At 42.2% G+C, this 13,140-nt stretch overlaps 1 protein-coding gene across 2 annotated transcripts in view; it reads left to right on the top strand.

Moving 5' to 3' along the window:
* Nucleotides 1–13,140, top strand: part of raver2 (ribonucleoprotein, PTB-binding 2) — an 87,360-nt gene that overhangs the window by 66,287 nt on the left and 7,933 nt on the right. For both annotated transcript variants that reach the window (XM_037113620.1, XM_037113619.1), the window contains 9 exons: nt 2,314–2,434; nt 6,169–6,251; nt 6,336–6,434; nt 7,192–7,303; nt 8,952–9,304; nt 10,776–10,884; nt 11,436–11,617; nt 12,303–12,413; nt 12,502–12,603. In XM_037113620.1, coding sequence (XP_036969515.1) covers nt 2,314–2,434; nt 6,169–6,251; nt 6,336–6,434; nt 7,192–7,303; nt 8,952–9,304; nt 10,776–10,884; nt 11,436–11,617; nt 12,303–12,413; nt 12,502–12,603 — 1,272 coding nt within the window. The remainder of the gene's footprint in view (nt 1–2,313; nt 2,435–6,168; nt 6,252–6,335; nt 6,435–7,191; nt 7,304–8,951; nt 9,305–10,775; nt 10,885–11,435; nt 11,618–12,302; nt 12,414–12,501; nt 12,604–13,140) is intronic.

Genomic DNA, 13,140 nt, shown 5'->3' with positions numbered 1-13,140 from the left:
TACACTTCTCCTCCAAGGCGATTCTCTCATTCCTCCAGTTGGTGACTGCGAGTGTGAACGCGGAGGGCCAGATGGCCTCCTCCTCCCTCCCCCTTTTTTCTTCTCTCTCCATCCCTCTCCTTACGCGATACTTCTCGCCTTCCCGTCTTCGCGGCTTCCTTACCTCCCTGGCGTGTGTGTGTGTGTGTGTGTGTGTGTGTGTTGATGCGTGGGTGTGTGGCTGGATTTTGTGCCAGTAGCCAAACAGTCTGATGCATGATGACATTTCTCCAGCAGAAAGGAAAGAAAAGAGCTCTCCTTCTCCTCCTCCTCCTCCTCCTCCTCCTCCTCCTCCTCCTCCTCCTCCTCCTCCTCGCCCCTTCTCTTGAAAGATGCTGTCAGCTACGACTGGCCTTGTTCAACACCGCCACACACAAATGCATATACTCACTGTATGTGTGCAGCAGACTCTCCTCTTCCTCTCTCGCTGTCAGGCTGGAGTTAGACCCACTCCATCCCCGTCAGTAATGCTCTCTCGTCAGGATGTGACAGGGAGGAAACAAGGTTGACTCGAGCTGAAGTCGTGCAGTAGCTCAGGGGCAGATGAACAGGAAATATCACCATCCTTCTAATGTTGTTTTAAATAGCCGAGTCTTTGGGCCAGCCGGCGAGCACTGCCGGCACACTGTCAGTGCTGAGGAGGATCTACGAGGGCTGCTCCATTCGATTTGACGCAGCCTAATACAATATGATTTCATTTGAGCCGCTTGAATTCAATTTCTCAGTGTAATGGCTGATTCATTCTTAGTTGGGAATGAGCATTACAGTATGTCTGTCGATTAAAAGCAAGTCAGCAGGGATCTGTTTATTTCCAGGAAAGCTTGCTCATGTCAAATAAAATGTAAGCCTTGCCAGTAACAGGGGAAACACACAGAGCAAATCCAGACTGTCATTGACTGTGTAAGACATGGACGGAGCTTCCGCGTCTGAAGTGAAGCCTGCATGGTAGCTTATGAGAGAATTACCCTAGTTCTCACCTGATTTATTCCCTCAGTAAACGGTTTCCTAATGAGCTGATGCTCTCAGTCGCTAGTTTCATGTCTTCTTCAATACAGCCTGATGTTCAGTTTGTAAGTCAAGCAAGGTGCACTTCAGGGCACAGCTACCTTGTCTCCTCGGGTTCTCGGTCAGATCCGATCAGGATATCCTCTCAGCTCCACCCTTCCATCTAAATATGGTAATGACTCATGTTGACATTCTGAGACACATTAAATGCCACAATTAACAAAAACTTACAAACACTCGGGATGAAACAAGTGAGCCTCGCTCAACAGTAGACTGACAGGTGGAGGTGGAGCTGAGAGCTGAAAAACCCATGTCCGTAGGAGGCTGTTTATTTCTGGCATTAACATCCATTCGATCACAAGTGGACAGTCTGTCAGTTCACACCTGGTACCTCCACATGCCTGCGAGCGACCACATGTGATCAGATATCACTTCCCTGCTCTGTGTGCAGATAAACAAATGCATTGCTGGAACAAGAGGCACACTTTACAGACAAACAAAGAAATGAAATAATGTTGAACATTTACCAAAACTAACTCAAAAACTCACAAAAGTATTCAATTTTTTAAAGGAGTCCGGGGACTTTTTCCACAGATTACAAAACAGTAGGCAATATTGCCTTCTGTTTACTGTAGTTGTAAAATTTGATATGTTTACCTCCCACAAAATAGTAATGTCAGGCTTAACATCTTGTAAGATGCAAAACATAAAACAGCTTTCATTCTTCCACTTGTTTGCCTCGAGGTTTGTCTCTGTTTGCCATGAGCTGTCAAAAAGGTGAAAGTAATAATAAATGTTCTTGAAAAGATTTTAATAAAATCGATGTGTTTGCATTAGAAATACCTGCAAGACTACAACACTGATTACATGACACGCAAGAGACAAGATCAGAGTGAAACGCTACACCTTGATCACAGAGATCAGTTTCAAATGTCATATTTAGCTTAGAAAAGAGACAGTTTTTGAAAAGTAGTCCCCCCCCCCCCCGCTCCTCTCTCTGTGTCTCAGCGAGCTCTGTCTCTCTGTCTTTCCTTTCTTGCCATTTCCCTTTTGTCTCCCAGATCAGCTCCCCTCTGCTGACATTGCAGACACATCCTGATGATGTAAACCAGTGTAATGATTACTACAGCCGTCAGGGAGTCCTAATGACAAGATCAAAACACATACTGTAAACCACACACACACACACACACACACACACACACACACACACACTTTTCTTCCTCTAACTTGTATATGTATGTGCCTTTTGTTGTTGTTATTCTTCAGATTCTGAGTAATAGGAAAGGTCTGCTACCAGAGCCCAACCTTGCCCAGCTGCTGACCAGTATGACGAACCCGGCTGCCCTGCAGATCCTCATGAGACCGTATCACACCGGGAAAAGAGGAGGTATAAGTGTGAAAGAGTTTATCTTCTAATATTCCCATCTCGATAGTGGATGGAAACGCGAATGAAGTCATATTTTCTGTTGCAGATTTTTTTTTTACAGATTTGGTTCGGATCTGATACTGAGAGGCGTAGCTGGATGGAGCATGCTTCAGCTTTTCATTTGGTTTTACAGCCCAGAAGTTATCTTACACAGATGTTATTTTAATGCACTCTGAATTTGTAATATACCCAATCATTTTTTCATCATTTCTTTTTATCTCTTTCATATATACGTAATGAGCATATTTTATGTAGTGTACAACACCTTGGGCTGTTAGTGTAATCAAGTGCAACGACCTTGCACAGGCAAAGCGTGGTGATCTCGCAGCTTGCCCTGATGAACTGTGTTAAGAGCTGAATTGGATGAGAGGGATGATGACAGAGATCAGCTGCCACAACTGGAGATTTCACCACCCCCCAAAAAATCCATACTCACAAAATGATGATTAAACACAGGTTTACATAAACAATAAAGGACATTTAATGAATATATTGATGTTTGAAAATAAAAGACGATGTTGTCATCTGAATGAAATGTTGCAAAATGCTTGATTGTGCATGGATGTTCAACAACAAGCGAAGAACATAAACATTTCTAATACCAAGAATGGAAACTTATTATTATTATATTACATTATTATTCATAAGGTTAGAAGCTATCCACTGAGGAAGACTCTGGGGTTAATGTGCTTGGGAAAATCTAGGAAGTGGACCTTGATTTCAAATTAACATTATACATGATGTATAAAAGTCTGATCCAAGACTCATTATACTATATAGAGCTGTGAAGTAGGATGAGTGTTGAATAACTAAGACACAAAGCACTCTTCTGGATAATGTTACAGTCCTATAGGTTTATGTTTTGATCAACTGTTCCAATGATTTTAACTTTGCTTCAGAGAAGTAGCTCAGGCTAATCAGTCAGTTTGGCTAAATAAATAACGATATATTATATCAAATTTCAGTGCACCAAATTTGAAATGCTTTTTTTTTTCAGAATATACTGAGATTTTAAAGAAAATCAGCATCCTGATCTCATTCTCCTGAACGTTGTTCTGCCCCTGAGGAGTTTGGATCATAATCAAAGATCCACTGTGCGAGCCCGTCCCTCTGTTAGGCCTTCTCCGATATACTGCAATCACTCGACGGTTTCATTATATGATGAATGGCTAATCAGGTATTAAAATGAAATCGTGTGACATTAGCCGAACAAATGAGAACAGGAAGCAGAGAAGATGGGAGAGGTGGGGGAGCTCTCTTAAAGAAGAGCACGCACAATTAAAGTCTAAAATTAGGCCCTTGATTAAATGTTAAACTTTCTCTACCTATTCTGGTGGAAGCTACCATTAGCACTGACGCTTACATTTATTATGAGGGGACCTAATTCAGAGGAGTAACACACAGGCATAAAAAAGCCAAAGAGGGGAGGTGAGTGCTAATGTCAGCTGAAGGTGAGAGGTGCCTCCTGATCAGGTCCAAGAATCCCAACAGAAGAGATAAGTATAAATGTGGATGAACCCTGCCATGTACAGACAATCTTTACAGTTTTTCCATTAGAGAAAAACTCTGCAGCATAAAAAAAACCAAGTTGCACCATACCAGTTAGGCTCAAGGAATGTTCGTCAGCACAAGTTTGCTTCTTGTTGTAAATCAGTGAGCAAGAGGACTGATTATTCAGTGTTCGATTCTTTATTCATTATTCAGCACTACAAATAAAACCACACAAGGTGTTGAAGAAGTTGTAACAAACCAAAATTTGGTGGCACTTTCTTCCTCTCGTAAGGAAACTGTTGTTTACTCATCACCTGTTTTGGAAGAAAACACAACAATTATTGTTGCACAAACAGTCACAGCAGCAACAGTTTCATTACGTTTCTCACCAGCCGGGTGGTCGTTATCACGGCTACACAGCAAGCCAAGCACACTTCAATAAAAGTCCAGGACGGCTCAATAATGGAGGCTACAAGTGAAGGGAAATATGAGATACTACAAACAACAAGAGTTAGACCAAAGTTGTTGTAAAAATGAATACAAACTGTCGCCAGAAAAACGGACTCCCAGAGGTTTTGCGTAGTGATGTAAAGACGTGTCTCTTGTCTGAAGAAGCACAGGGTCATAGTTGAAGAGCAACATTAAATCCCTGTAGGAGGATAATGTGTAACCATATGTACAAGGTCTACATCAGTATCAATAATTATAGTCCAATAACATGATTATTGTTCTGAAGTGGAACAGTCTGCATAATGAGCATTTAAAGTATATAATCATGGTAATGCCAAACTTTATACACTGTAGTATAGTTTTTATTCTATTTTATTTTTTTCATTAAAGACCTGCAATAAGTACTTGTGCAATTAGTTGTTAATCTAGTGAACGTATATGGTCCACAAGACTTAAAGTAAAAACAGTGAGATACTTAAGTTCGCCTAGCACTAAATGAACTGTAGTATTAGTAGCTTCAGCCTCTACCAGCTAATATAATGGCTATAGCTGTTGATTGATTGGGAATATAACATAAGCAATAAACTGAGCACAAAAAGCTAAATAAATAAATCCATAAACTCAAAGAGTACCTACAGAAAATTCTCCAACAAAGGTATTTGAGGAGTGAATAAAAGATGCTCTCTGGCAGATCTGACACAGACCTGGTGGATGTAACAGCATCAGTAACACCACCTGAAGGTGACGGTGGTAGAATACAGAGAGAACGCTCTTGTCATTTTCAACATGTGAGGTGTTGAAGCTCGACTGCTTCAGTTGTAGCCCTGGTGACCCTGAGTGAAGTCTGTTTGAAGAATTTTGAATTCTGCATTTTTCTTTTGTTGTTTTGTTTTAGCTAGGTATCTTCAACATCACAAATAAATTTAAACCTGGAAAAGTTGAAGTGCTGTGATTCGCTGTTATGGATGTGACAATATCAGTTAAACTGCCAAACAATTGAGACAGGTGTCACAGACTGAAACTGATGGTGGTAGAATTCAAAGAGGAATTATTTTTCTTTGGCTGCCATCTTCATTAATGAAGTGAGGTTTCCTTGTAGTAAGTGAGTGAGTGTGTTTCCTTTAAGATAAGATGATCCTTTATTAGACCCACTATGGGGATATGTGCATTATTACAGCAGCAAAGGGGACAGCAGAAGAGAGAGCATCAGTTAATACAGTAAAAAATAATAAGTAACATTTTATGAAGTAAAAAAAGCACTAACAACAATATAAATACAGAGCAAGACTACTAACAAATGTACACCATTGCACTTGGAGATGCTGCCTCATCAGTATTTGAACACAATGTTTAAGACTGAGACAAGCAACCAGTGAGGTGCTGAAGCTAAATGCTCTTCTCTTTTCGCTTGTTGATTTCTCTTGCTGCCCTTGTTGTTAGTTTAAGCCTCGTTTTCAACTGCATCTTCAACATCAAAATGAAATCCAGACTTGGGAGAAGTTCTAAGTTATGAGAGAGGCAATTTGCTTTGTGCAAACATAATCTCCCAGTATTGTGCTCGTTGTAAAACCAGAAGGCCGTGTGCTGTAAACGACTGATGGATTGGTCGTCTGACTAATAATTCTGCCTGCGTCTGCCTGTTGAGATGATGATTGATTCGCGCATTAGTTGAAGCTGAATTTATATAAAAGAAAATCACCAAGTGAGGCACTGATTGATGTTTTGTTGTTTGTCCGTGATTTTCTTTTTTTAAGGGAAGTACGGGCGTCATGCCAGCCTGCCGTTCCTCAGACCTCCTCTCACCACAGCTCTGCTCACGCTGGGGAAAGCACACCAGGTCATTGTAACGCCAACATCAGTGTGTGTAGTTTGTATGTTGACATGTCCGCTTCAATAATCTCTGCTTTCCTTTACCTTTCAGAATGCAATGCTTGGTAATGGACTGGTCCTCCAGAATCTTTTGCATATGCAGCTCGCACAGCAGCAGCTTCTTCACATCAAAGACAAACGCATCAGCACCGTAAGACACCTGTTTGTGTGTGTGTGTGTGTGTGTGTGTGTGTGTGTGTGTTTGATAATTTGCATAGGTTTTCGGTCAGGGTTAAAGTGGCAGATGTGGGCCTGTGCATATGTGCCCTTACATTTTTTAGCTTAAGCACTTTATGCATAATGATGCCAAACCACCCTGATTACCTCTCTGCTGTTCTAAAGGCTGACCTTGAGGTGTCCAAATGTCTGCAGTTCAATTTGCATATTTTAAAATGTTTCCGTTGTTTTCCTTAATTGCCGAATTGGGAGTTAAAAGTCACTGAGATGGATGTTTGCAGTATTTGATGTTATTTCAGACACATGATGAAAACAATTCAGAATCCAGAGTAGGCAAATAATCGTTTTATTTTCTTTCTTTCTTTTCTTGACCTTCCGCTTCCTAAACTTTTTTATTTGCCTGGCATTTTCTTTTTTCTTTAACTCATCATTTTCTGTGGGTTTCTGAACAATGCACACTAAAAGCTGTAAAAGTGCAGGGGAGAATGTGAAAAAGGAAAAAGATGCACCTATGTACACATGTTAATGTATGATACTTAGTCACTGCTGCAGGCAAAGCTGCTGTTTTCATGACTTGCATTCATAAAATTGTGCCTCTGTGTTACAAAACACAGCTGATGAGTTGCTACCACAGTCTTTCTCATCTTCTCTCTTTTTCCCCTCTCCCTTCTTTACATAATGCTCCTCCTCCTCCTCCTCCTCCTCCTCCTCCTCCTCCTCCTCCTTCACAGGTCTCCAGCCTGCTTGGAGACCCGTCCAGGCTGCTGATGCAGAAAGCTTTGTCCCTGAGGCCTCCAGGCCTGATGCCTCTTGGTAAAGGCCTCCTGGGAGACTCGCCTACAGGTGAGCAGGGTCGAGCTGGTCCTCCCTTTTCAAATGACTTGTTATTACTGCGAACCAAAGAGACCTACAGCCCGTCTCTCATGGGTGTTTTTGTAAATCCTGTGTTCGTCAAATTAGTTATCTTCTTTTCTCCTATTATTGTAAGAGCATCTGCAAATTTTGATACATCCTGCTTCTGTTCTGTAAATGAATCTTCCACAGTGTTGTAAAACAGCACGTAAGACTTTGTGTAACAGGATCAAAATTGAGGCTGCTAGCTGCGTAGAAATTAATTTAGTGATGATTCATTACTCGTAAAATAATTTAGGTTTAACTTGGATGTGTTGCTTTTTCAAGCAAAATCTTTAAACGATCATAAAAAACAAGTGTTTAACACCGTTTTGATATATAAACATATTTTTAGATCATTACATTTTGTACTTTCTCAGGTATTTCTCACCGCTGCACAGAGAACTTAGTCCTCATGATGAAAGTCTGAATTTCTTGCTCTATGTTAAGCAGATTTTCTGAATAATAACTGGTGTTAGAAAATGCATGAACACAGAAGATATTTAAAGGACACTTAATTAACCTTCAGTCATTATATGTTGATGTCAGGTGAGAGTGTTCCTGAATGTCCCACATTATTGTACAACACATCCTCCTGGAAGCTGCAGAGCATTTACATTTCAAATCCCCAGCTGAGAAAAGCTGTGCTGTGTTAAATGGAAATGATATATCACAGACTGTGTGTGCACAAACACAAGCAGTTGTGCGTACGCGTGCTGATGCACTTATGTGTGCGCGCGTGTGTTCCTCTTTGATTGTGTGTATGAGTTTGCAATTTTGTGTGCGTCTCCGTAATGCGAGGCTTTTATCAGTGCATGTGTCTGCTGGGATTGTTAGCTTAAGGCTTGTTAGAGCGGGTTCTCTTATTGTGCTGTGGAGGCCATTTGTCACAGCAATATTGGATTTATAATAAGTGTGATTGTGTAAGTGTGTGTGTGCGAATTTAAATTGTGTGCGCTCATGTTCTCACATCTGTGTATGTTTTTGTGCTTGTGTGTATGTATGTGTGTACATATCTGTGTTTTATTAAACCCCGGAGTGAGTGAAATATGGGGAGTGTGGAGCAAAGTGCCGCGCGATAAATAAACATGATAAGTGATGATGTATGAGCTCTTCTCAAATATTACAACTGGTTCTACAGAGACAGAGACGGAGGCGGTGAGGCTGAGCTCTCAGCCTGCAGCCATCTGACTGACCCGTCTCTGTCCAGAGGAGACGGAGACACTGATGGTCATCAGTGAAAAACATTTCTTGTGTTTATCTGCACTGTGCATCTCTCCTCCTCTTGCTTTCATATCCCTTTCCTTCATTTCCTTTTCTTTACTTTGCTCCTCTGTACTGTGACCTGTGCTCCATATTTGCTTTCATGTACTACATTTTGTTTCCTTCCTTGTCCTCCCTTTACTTCTCATTCCATGCTTTTCCCTCATTGCTTCTGTCTTTATTCCCCTTCCCCCTTCAATTTCTTTTCCTTCAATCTAATTTCCTTTCCTTTTCCTTTTCCTTCCATTCAATTGTGTCCTTTCCTTCTCCTTCCTATGTTCCCTGTCCTTGATTTAAATTTTCTTTCATTTTATTTTATTTTCCTCTTGTCTCACAGAGTTGAGCCAGGAGTCGGTGCCATCGTCTACCCACAATGCCACAGTAGTGGTGTCAGCAGCAGGTGTGATGCCGTACCTCCAGGGTCGAGCTGGAGGGGGAGAACATAACAGCACCCACACTATCTCCACAACCCCCTCTGCCTCTTCCTCCTCCTCTTCTTCCTCTTCCACCGTCTGTGACAGGCAGCCAGCTCCTCCTGGGACCATGGTGAGCTCCCATCCCCAGGGACAGAGCTACTCCTTGGGTATAAGTAACTCAGGCCTTGGCCCGCCACCACCCAATCCCCATGGAGGAGTTTATACATCAACAGGCCAGCACAACAGCTCAGATGGCTGCCCCCTGGCCAGCATGGTGAGCACAGCGAACACAACACACACACACACACACACACACACACACACACACACACACACACACACACACACACACACACACACACACACACACACACACACACACACTCTCTCTCTCTCTCACACCACTTGCGTTATTCTTTGCTGCTTTTGATTCTCTGCATGTGTCATTATCTGTCTCTGTTGTTGATGGAAAAATAAATCTAATCTAATCTCTCATCTAAGAAAAACAGTAAATTTACTATCATGTAGACTTTTGGTTTGACAAAATAAGGAGGGCTCCAGAAATGTAACTGTTCCCTGCCTTAGTTACGGTTGCTATGTAACAATGGGTCCTTTATTGATTTCATTCTTTTATTTATTTCTATTTTTGCATTACTTTTCATCTCTCTGAATTTTTCTGTGATTTTTCCCTGTTTTAGGGCTTTTATTGCTTTTACTTGTGATGACTCATATTGTCTCTTTTGTGTTTTTACATTTTCTGTTCTGCCTTGTTTTTCACTCACGTTAGACGAGGCTTCCTTGTGTCTGGCTCAACTGTTCAGTGTTTATCCTGTAATGTTGTTTTGCTGAGTTTCCCGCTTTTGCTAGTTTTTCAGAGCATTTTGTGAATTCTGTTTTTAAAAGTGCCATATAAATTTAGTTCATTATTTATTATTATCATCAGAAAGAGGTAGACAAAATCTGCCTCTGATTTCTAACCAGCAGCCTGTGATTTCAGCTGCAGCTGGCTAGCTAATATGCTAATTTCTTGAGTTTAACATCTATGTTTTCAGATGTGGATGGATATTCATTTCTAATTAAGCCTTATTCGCACTCAACCTTATAAATACATACTGTATGTACAAACAGCCTCAGTCCCTCAAGGGCTTTTCATTTGGGAAATTCCCATGATGCACTTCTGTCTCACCCAGTATGAGGCCTTCTGTCAACCTGCCTGTTTTAGACACTCCTAATCCCCGTCTGCTTTAGTGCTCCTCCACATCTCTTTGACTAGAACTGGTTTAGATAAAGCACTGCTATGCTAACATAATCATCCATAATGATTCAGTGTACAGAGATAATCACAGCGCTGAAGTTCTTCAGGGAACTGATTCCAGTCCCAGCGCCGTCTTCTCTAAAGTCTCTTTAATGGAGGCAAAGTGTAATTAACAGAGAGTACAATCATCTCAGGTTTCCACAGCCTGTACAGCATTTCAACACAATCTTTCAACATTAAAAAAACGTAATGTTGAGGTTGGTATGTTGCTGTTTTGCAGCACAGGCCAAAGTGTTGTTTTTGCAACCTTAGATGTAACACAAATCCAAGTTATGAGTGAGGATATGAAATAATTTAAAGAGGTGGATCAGAGGTTGGAGAGCAGGTTTACCAGTGTTTGAATTTTCATTTTTGTATTTTCTGTTTGACCGGCATCACCTGCTAATTGCACTGTGTATTATCCCAGTTGAATCTGTTTCTCTCTCTTCAGGTCAATAGTGGTCAGAGCTCTCTGTTGGGTGATCCTCCTAAAGAGGTCAGACTGCCCTCCAATCCCTACCTGAACCTGGCCAGTGTAATGCCAGGGGTGGTTCTGCAAGGTGAGCAACAAATGAAGGCATACACTTTATCTCTCATACTATTATTTGTGCAGTGGGTAGTTCTTTAGAGATTCCTCTCCCAGGACAGACAGACTTGCAATAGACATGTAGCAAATTCCACTGATAGAATATCTGATACAAGTAAATTATATAAAATGTACGTAAAGACCATGGATCCAGGAGGAAGTGGTGGTGCCCGAGCCACACGGTCTCCACTCCAATTTATAGCCCTCCTGGGGCATAATCATTCATCTGCCATCGGTCTGCATGTTCAGTATGTTAAACAGCTGTAGTTCTCTACAACAGTGCTGAATATACTGCCACAGTGTCACACTGTTGCCTCTTCAAACTCTGAAGCTGTCACAAGCTGAGTGAAGATTGTTATATATATATTGAAGATGATCTCTTAAGAAGGGGAGCATGCGCCACAAGTGTTTAACTTCTTATCTGAACCGACTACAGTATTTCAGAGTGTTCCTTTGAGATTATTTTTGTATTACTGTGATTATCAGCAGTGTTATCTCACTCGTTGCTCCTCCTCTGCTGCTCAGGCTCAGTTGGGAGTAAAGCCCAGGGAGGACAGCCGGGCTCCGGGGTGTACGGCAGCACGGTTGCTCCCGTCGTCTCCCAGGGCTCCGGCTCCTTCACCCACAGCACGGCAGCTACAACCACAGCTCCATACAGCACTGATACCTCCACTGACTACAGCCAATACAACCAGGCCTACACGCAGGTACTGAAGCACACACACACACACCAGGCACAAGTGAAGGGATATGGTGATAGATGTCACAGGCGTGGGTCTGTTACTCAGCCTAAAATGTGAGAGGGTGTGAACAGATGATCGATGGACGGATACATAATGAGTGGATGGATGAGCTCAGCAGTGACAGAGTGAGCTGTAACTATGGGCGGCAGGGTGGTGGAGGAGATGAGGATGGGTTTGGATATTTGGACAGACAGAATGAGAGAGGATTTTGGCAGAGAGCGCTGTGTCTTTCCATCTGTCCCCGCTCCCTTCCTCTGTCTTAACGCTCCACTCTGAACAAGTCATGGATCCTCCCTGCTGGCTGTTTGTCTGCATCTCTCCCTTCCTGCTCTCTCTGTTTCTCTCGCCTGCAGTTGTGCCTCCTCCGGCAGCGAGTGACATATCTGATATTTGCAGCGCGATTCCAACCCAATTTTAAATGTTAATTACAATCTTCCCATCCAAACAAATGAATCATGATTAGATAACCAATAAAACGCTCTGTTTAATTTGTCTGAAATGAAGAGACAAAGGAGGGGAACAGGGAGAGCCAACGGCACGAACAATAGTTAATGAATGAGAATTCGAGGAGGCAAGAAAACATCAGTAAAGACAAGGAGAACAAACAGGCAGCTGCTTTATACCTGGTGTGTGTGTTTGTGTCGCACAGGAGGCCATGCAGCAGTGGTACCAGCACTACCAAGCAGCACAAGCTCACACCTACAGCACTGCTGCTCCACAGGAGAACACAGCCACAGACTACAGCAAGGAGCACACACAGGTAACACAAACACACACACACCTGCAATATTTACTTGACCAATCAAGGAGCTCTATGGCATTTATCACATACCTTTCTTGTGTTCCAGGCTCCACCGGTGTCGACCTATGGGGATTACAGTTCCTACATGCAGGCAGTCACTCAGTACTACTCCCAGCCTGCAACCACCAACCAGGCCTACGCCACCAAGGTACACACACACACACACACACACACACACACACACACACACACACACACACACACACACACAGTGACACACGCAAACACACAAGGGCTGAGTCCTAACCCTCAAACAGCTGTTTAAATAAACAAAAACACAAAAGCTAAAATGTCATCACACTTAAACGGACAGCTCACCCTAAAATCTGAAATACATATGTTTCCTCTTAACTTCAGTGTCATTTATGCACCATACAAAGACATTTTAAAAAGTCAAGAGAAATGTGTCTTTACAGAAATCATGAACAGGTTACTAAAGATAACAGACCTGGCTGGGAGCCGTTTCACCGCACAGATGGAGGTGTCCTTCTATTCCTCAGCTCTGCCAAGGAATGCACTATTTATGCTTACATCCCGCGCTGTTACAAGCACGAGCCTCTCATCCATGAGTGGATGCACGCTTCTTTCTGCACAGTCAAATGGTTGGCATGTGAAATTTAGTAGAAAGAAAACAGCGGCCTCTCACTGCATAACAATCTAGATGGATAAATTGCATTACGTGTAA

This window comes from Acanthopagrus latus, chromosome 11 (genome assembly GCF_904848185.1).
Source record: "Acanthopagrus latus isolate v.2019 chromosome 11, fAcaLat1.1, whole genome shotgun sequence".
Lineage (NCBI taxonomy): Eukaryota > Metazoa > Chordata > Actinopteri > Spariformes > Sparidae > Acanthopagrus > Acanthopagrus latus.
The sequence above is the reverse complement of the archived record's forward strand: the minus strand, read 5'-3'. Positions and strand labels throughout refer to the sequence as shown.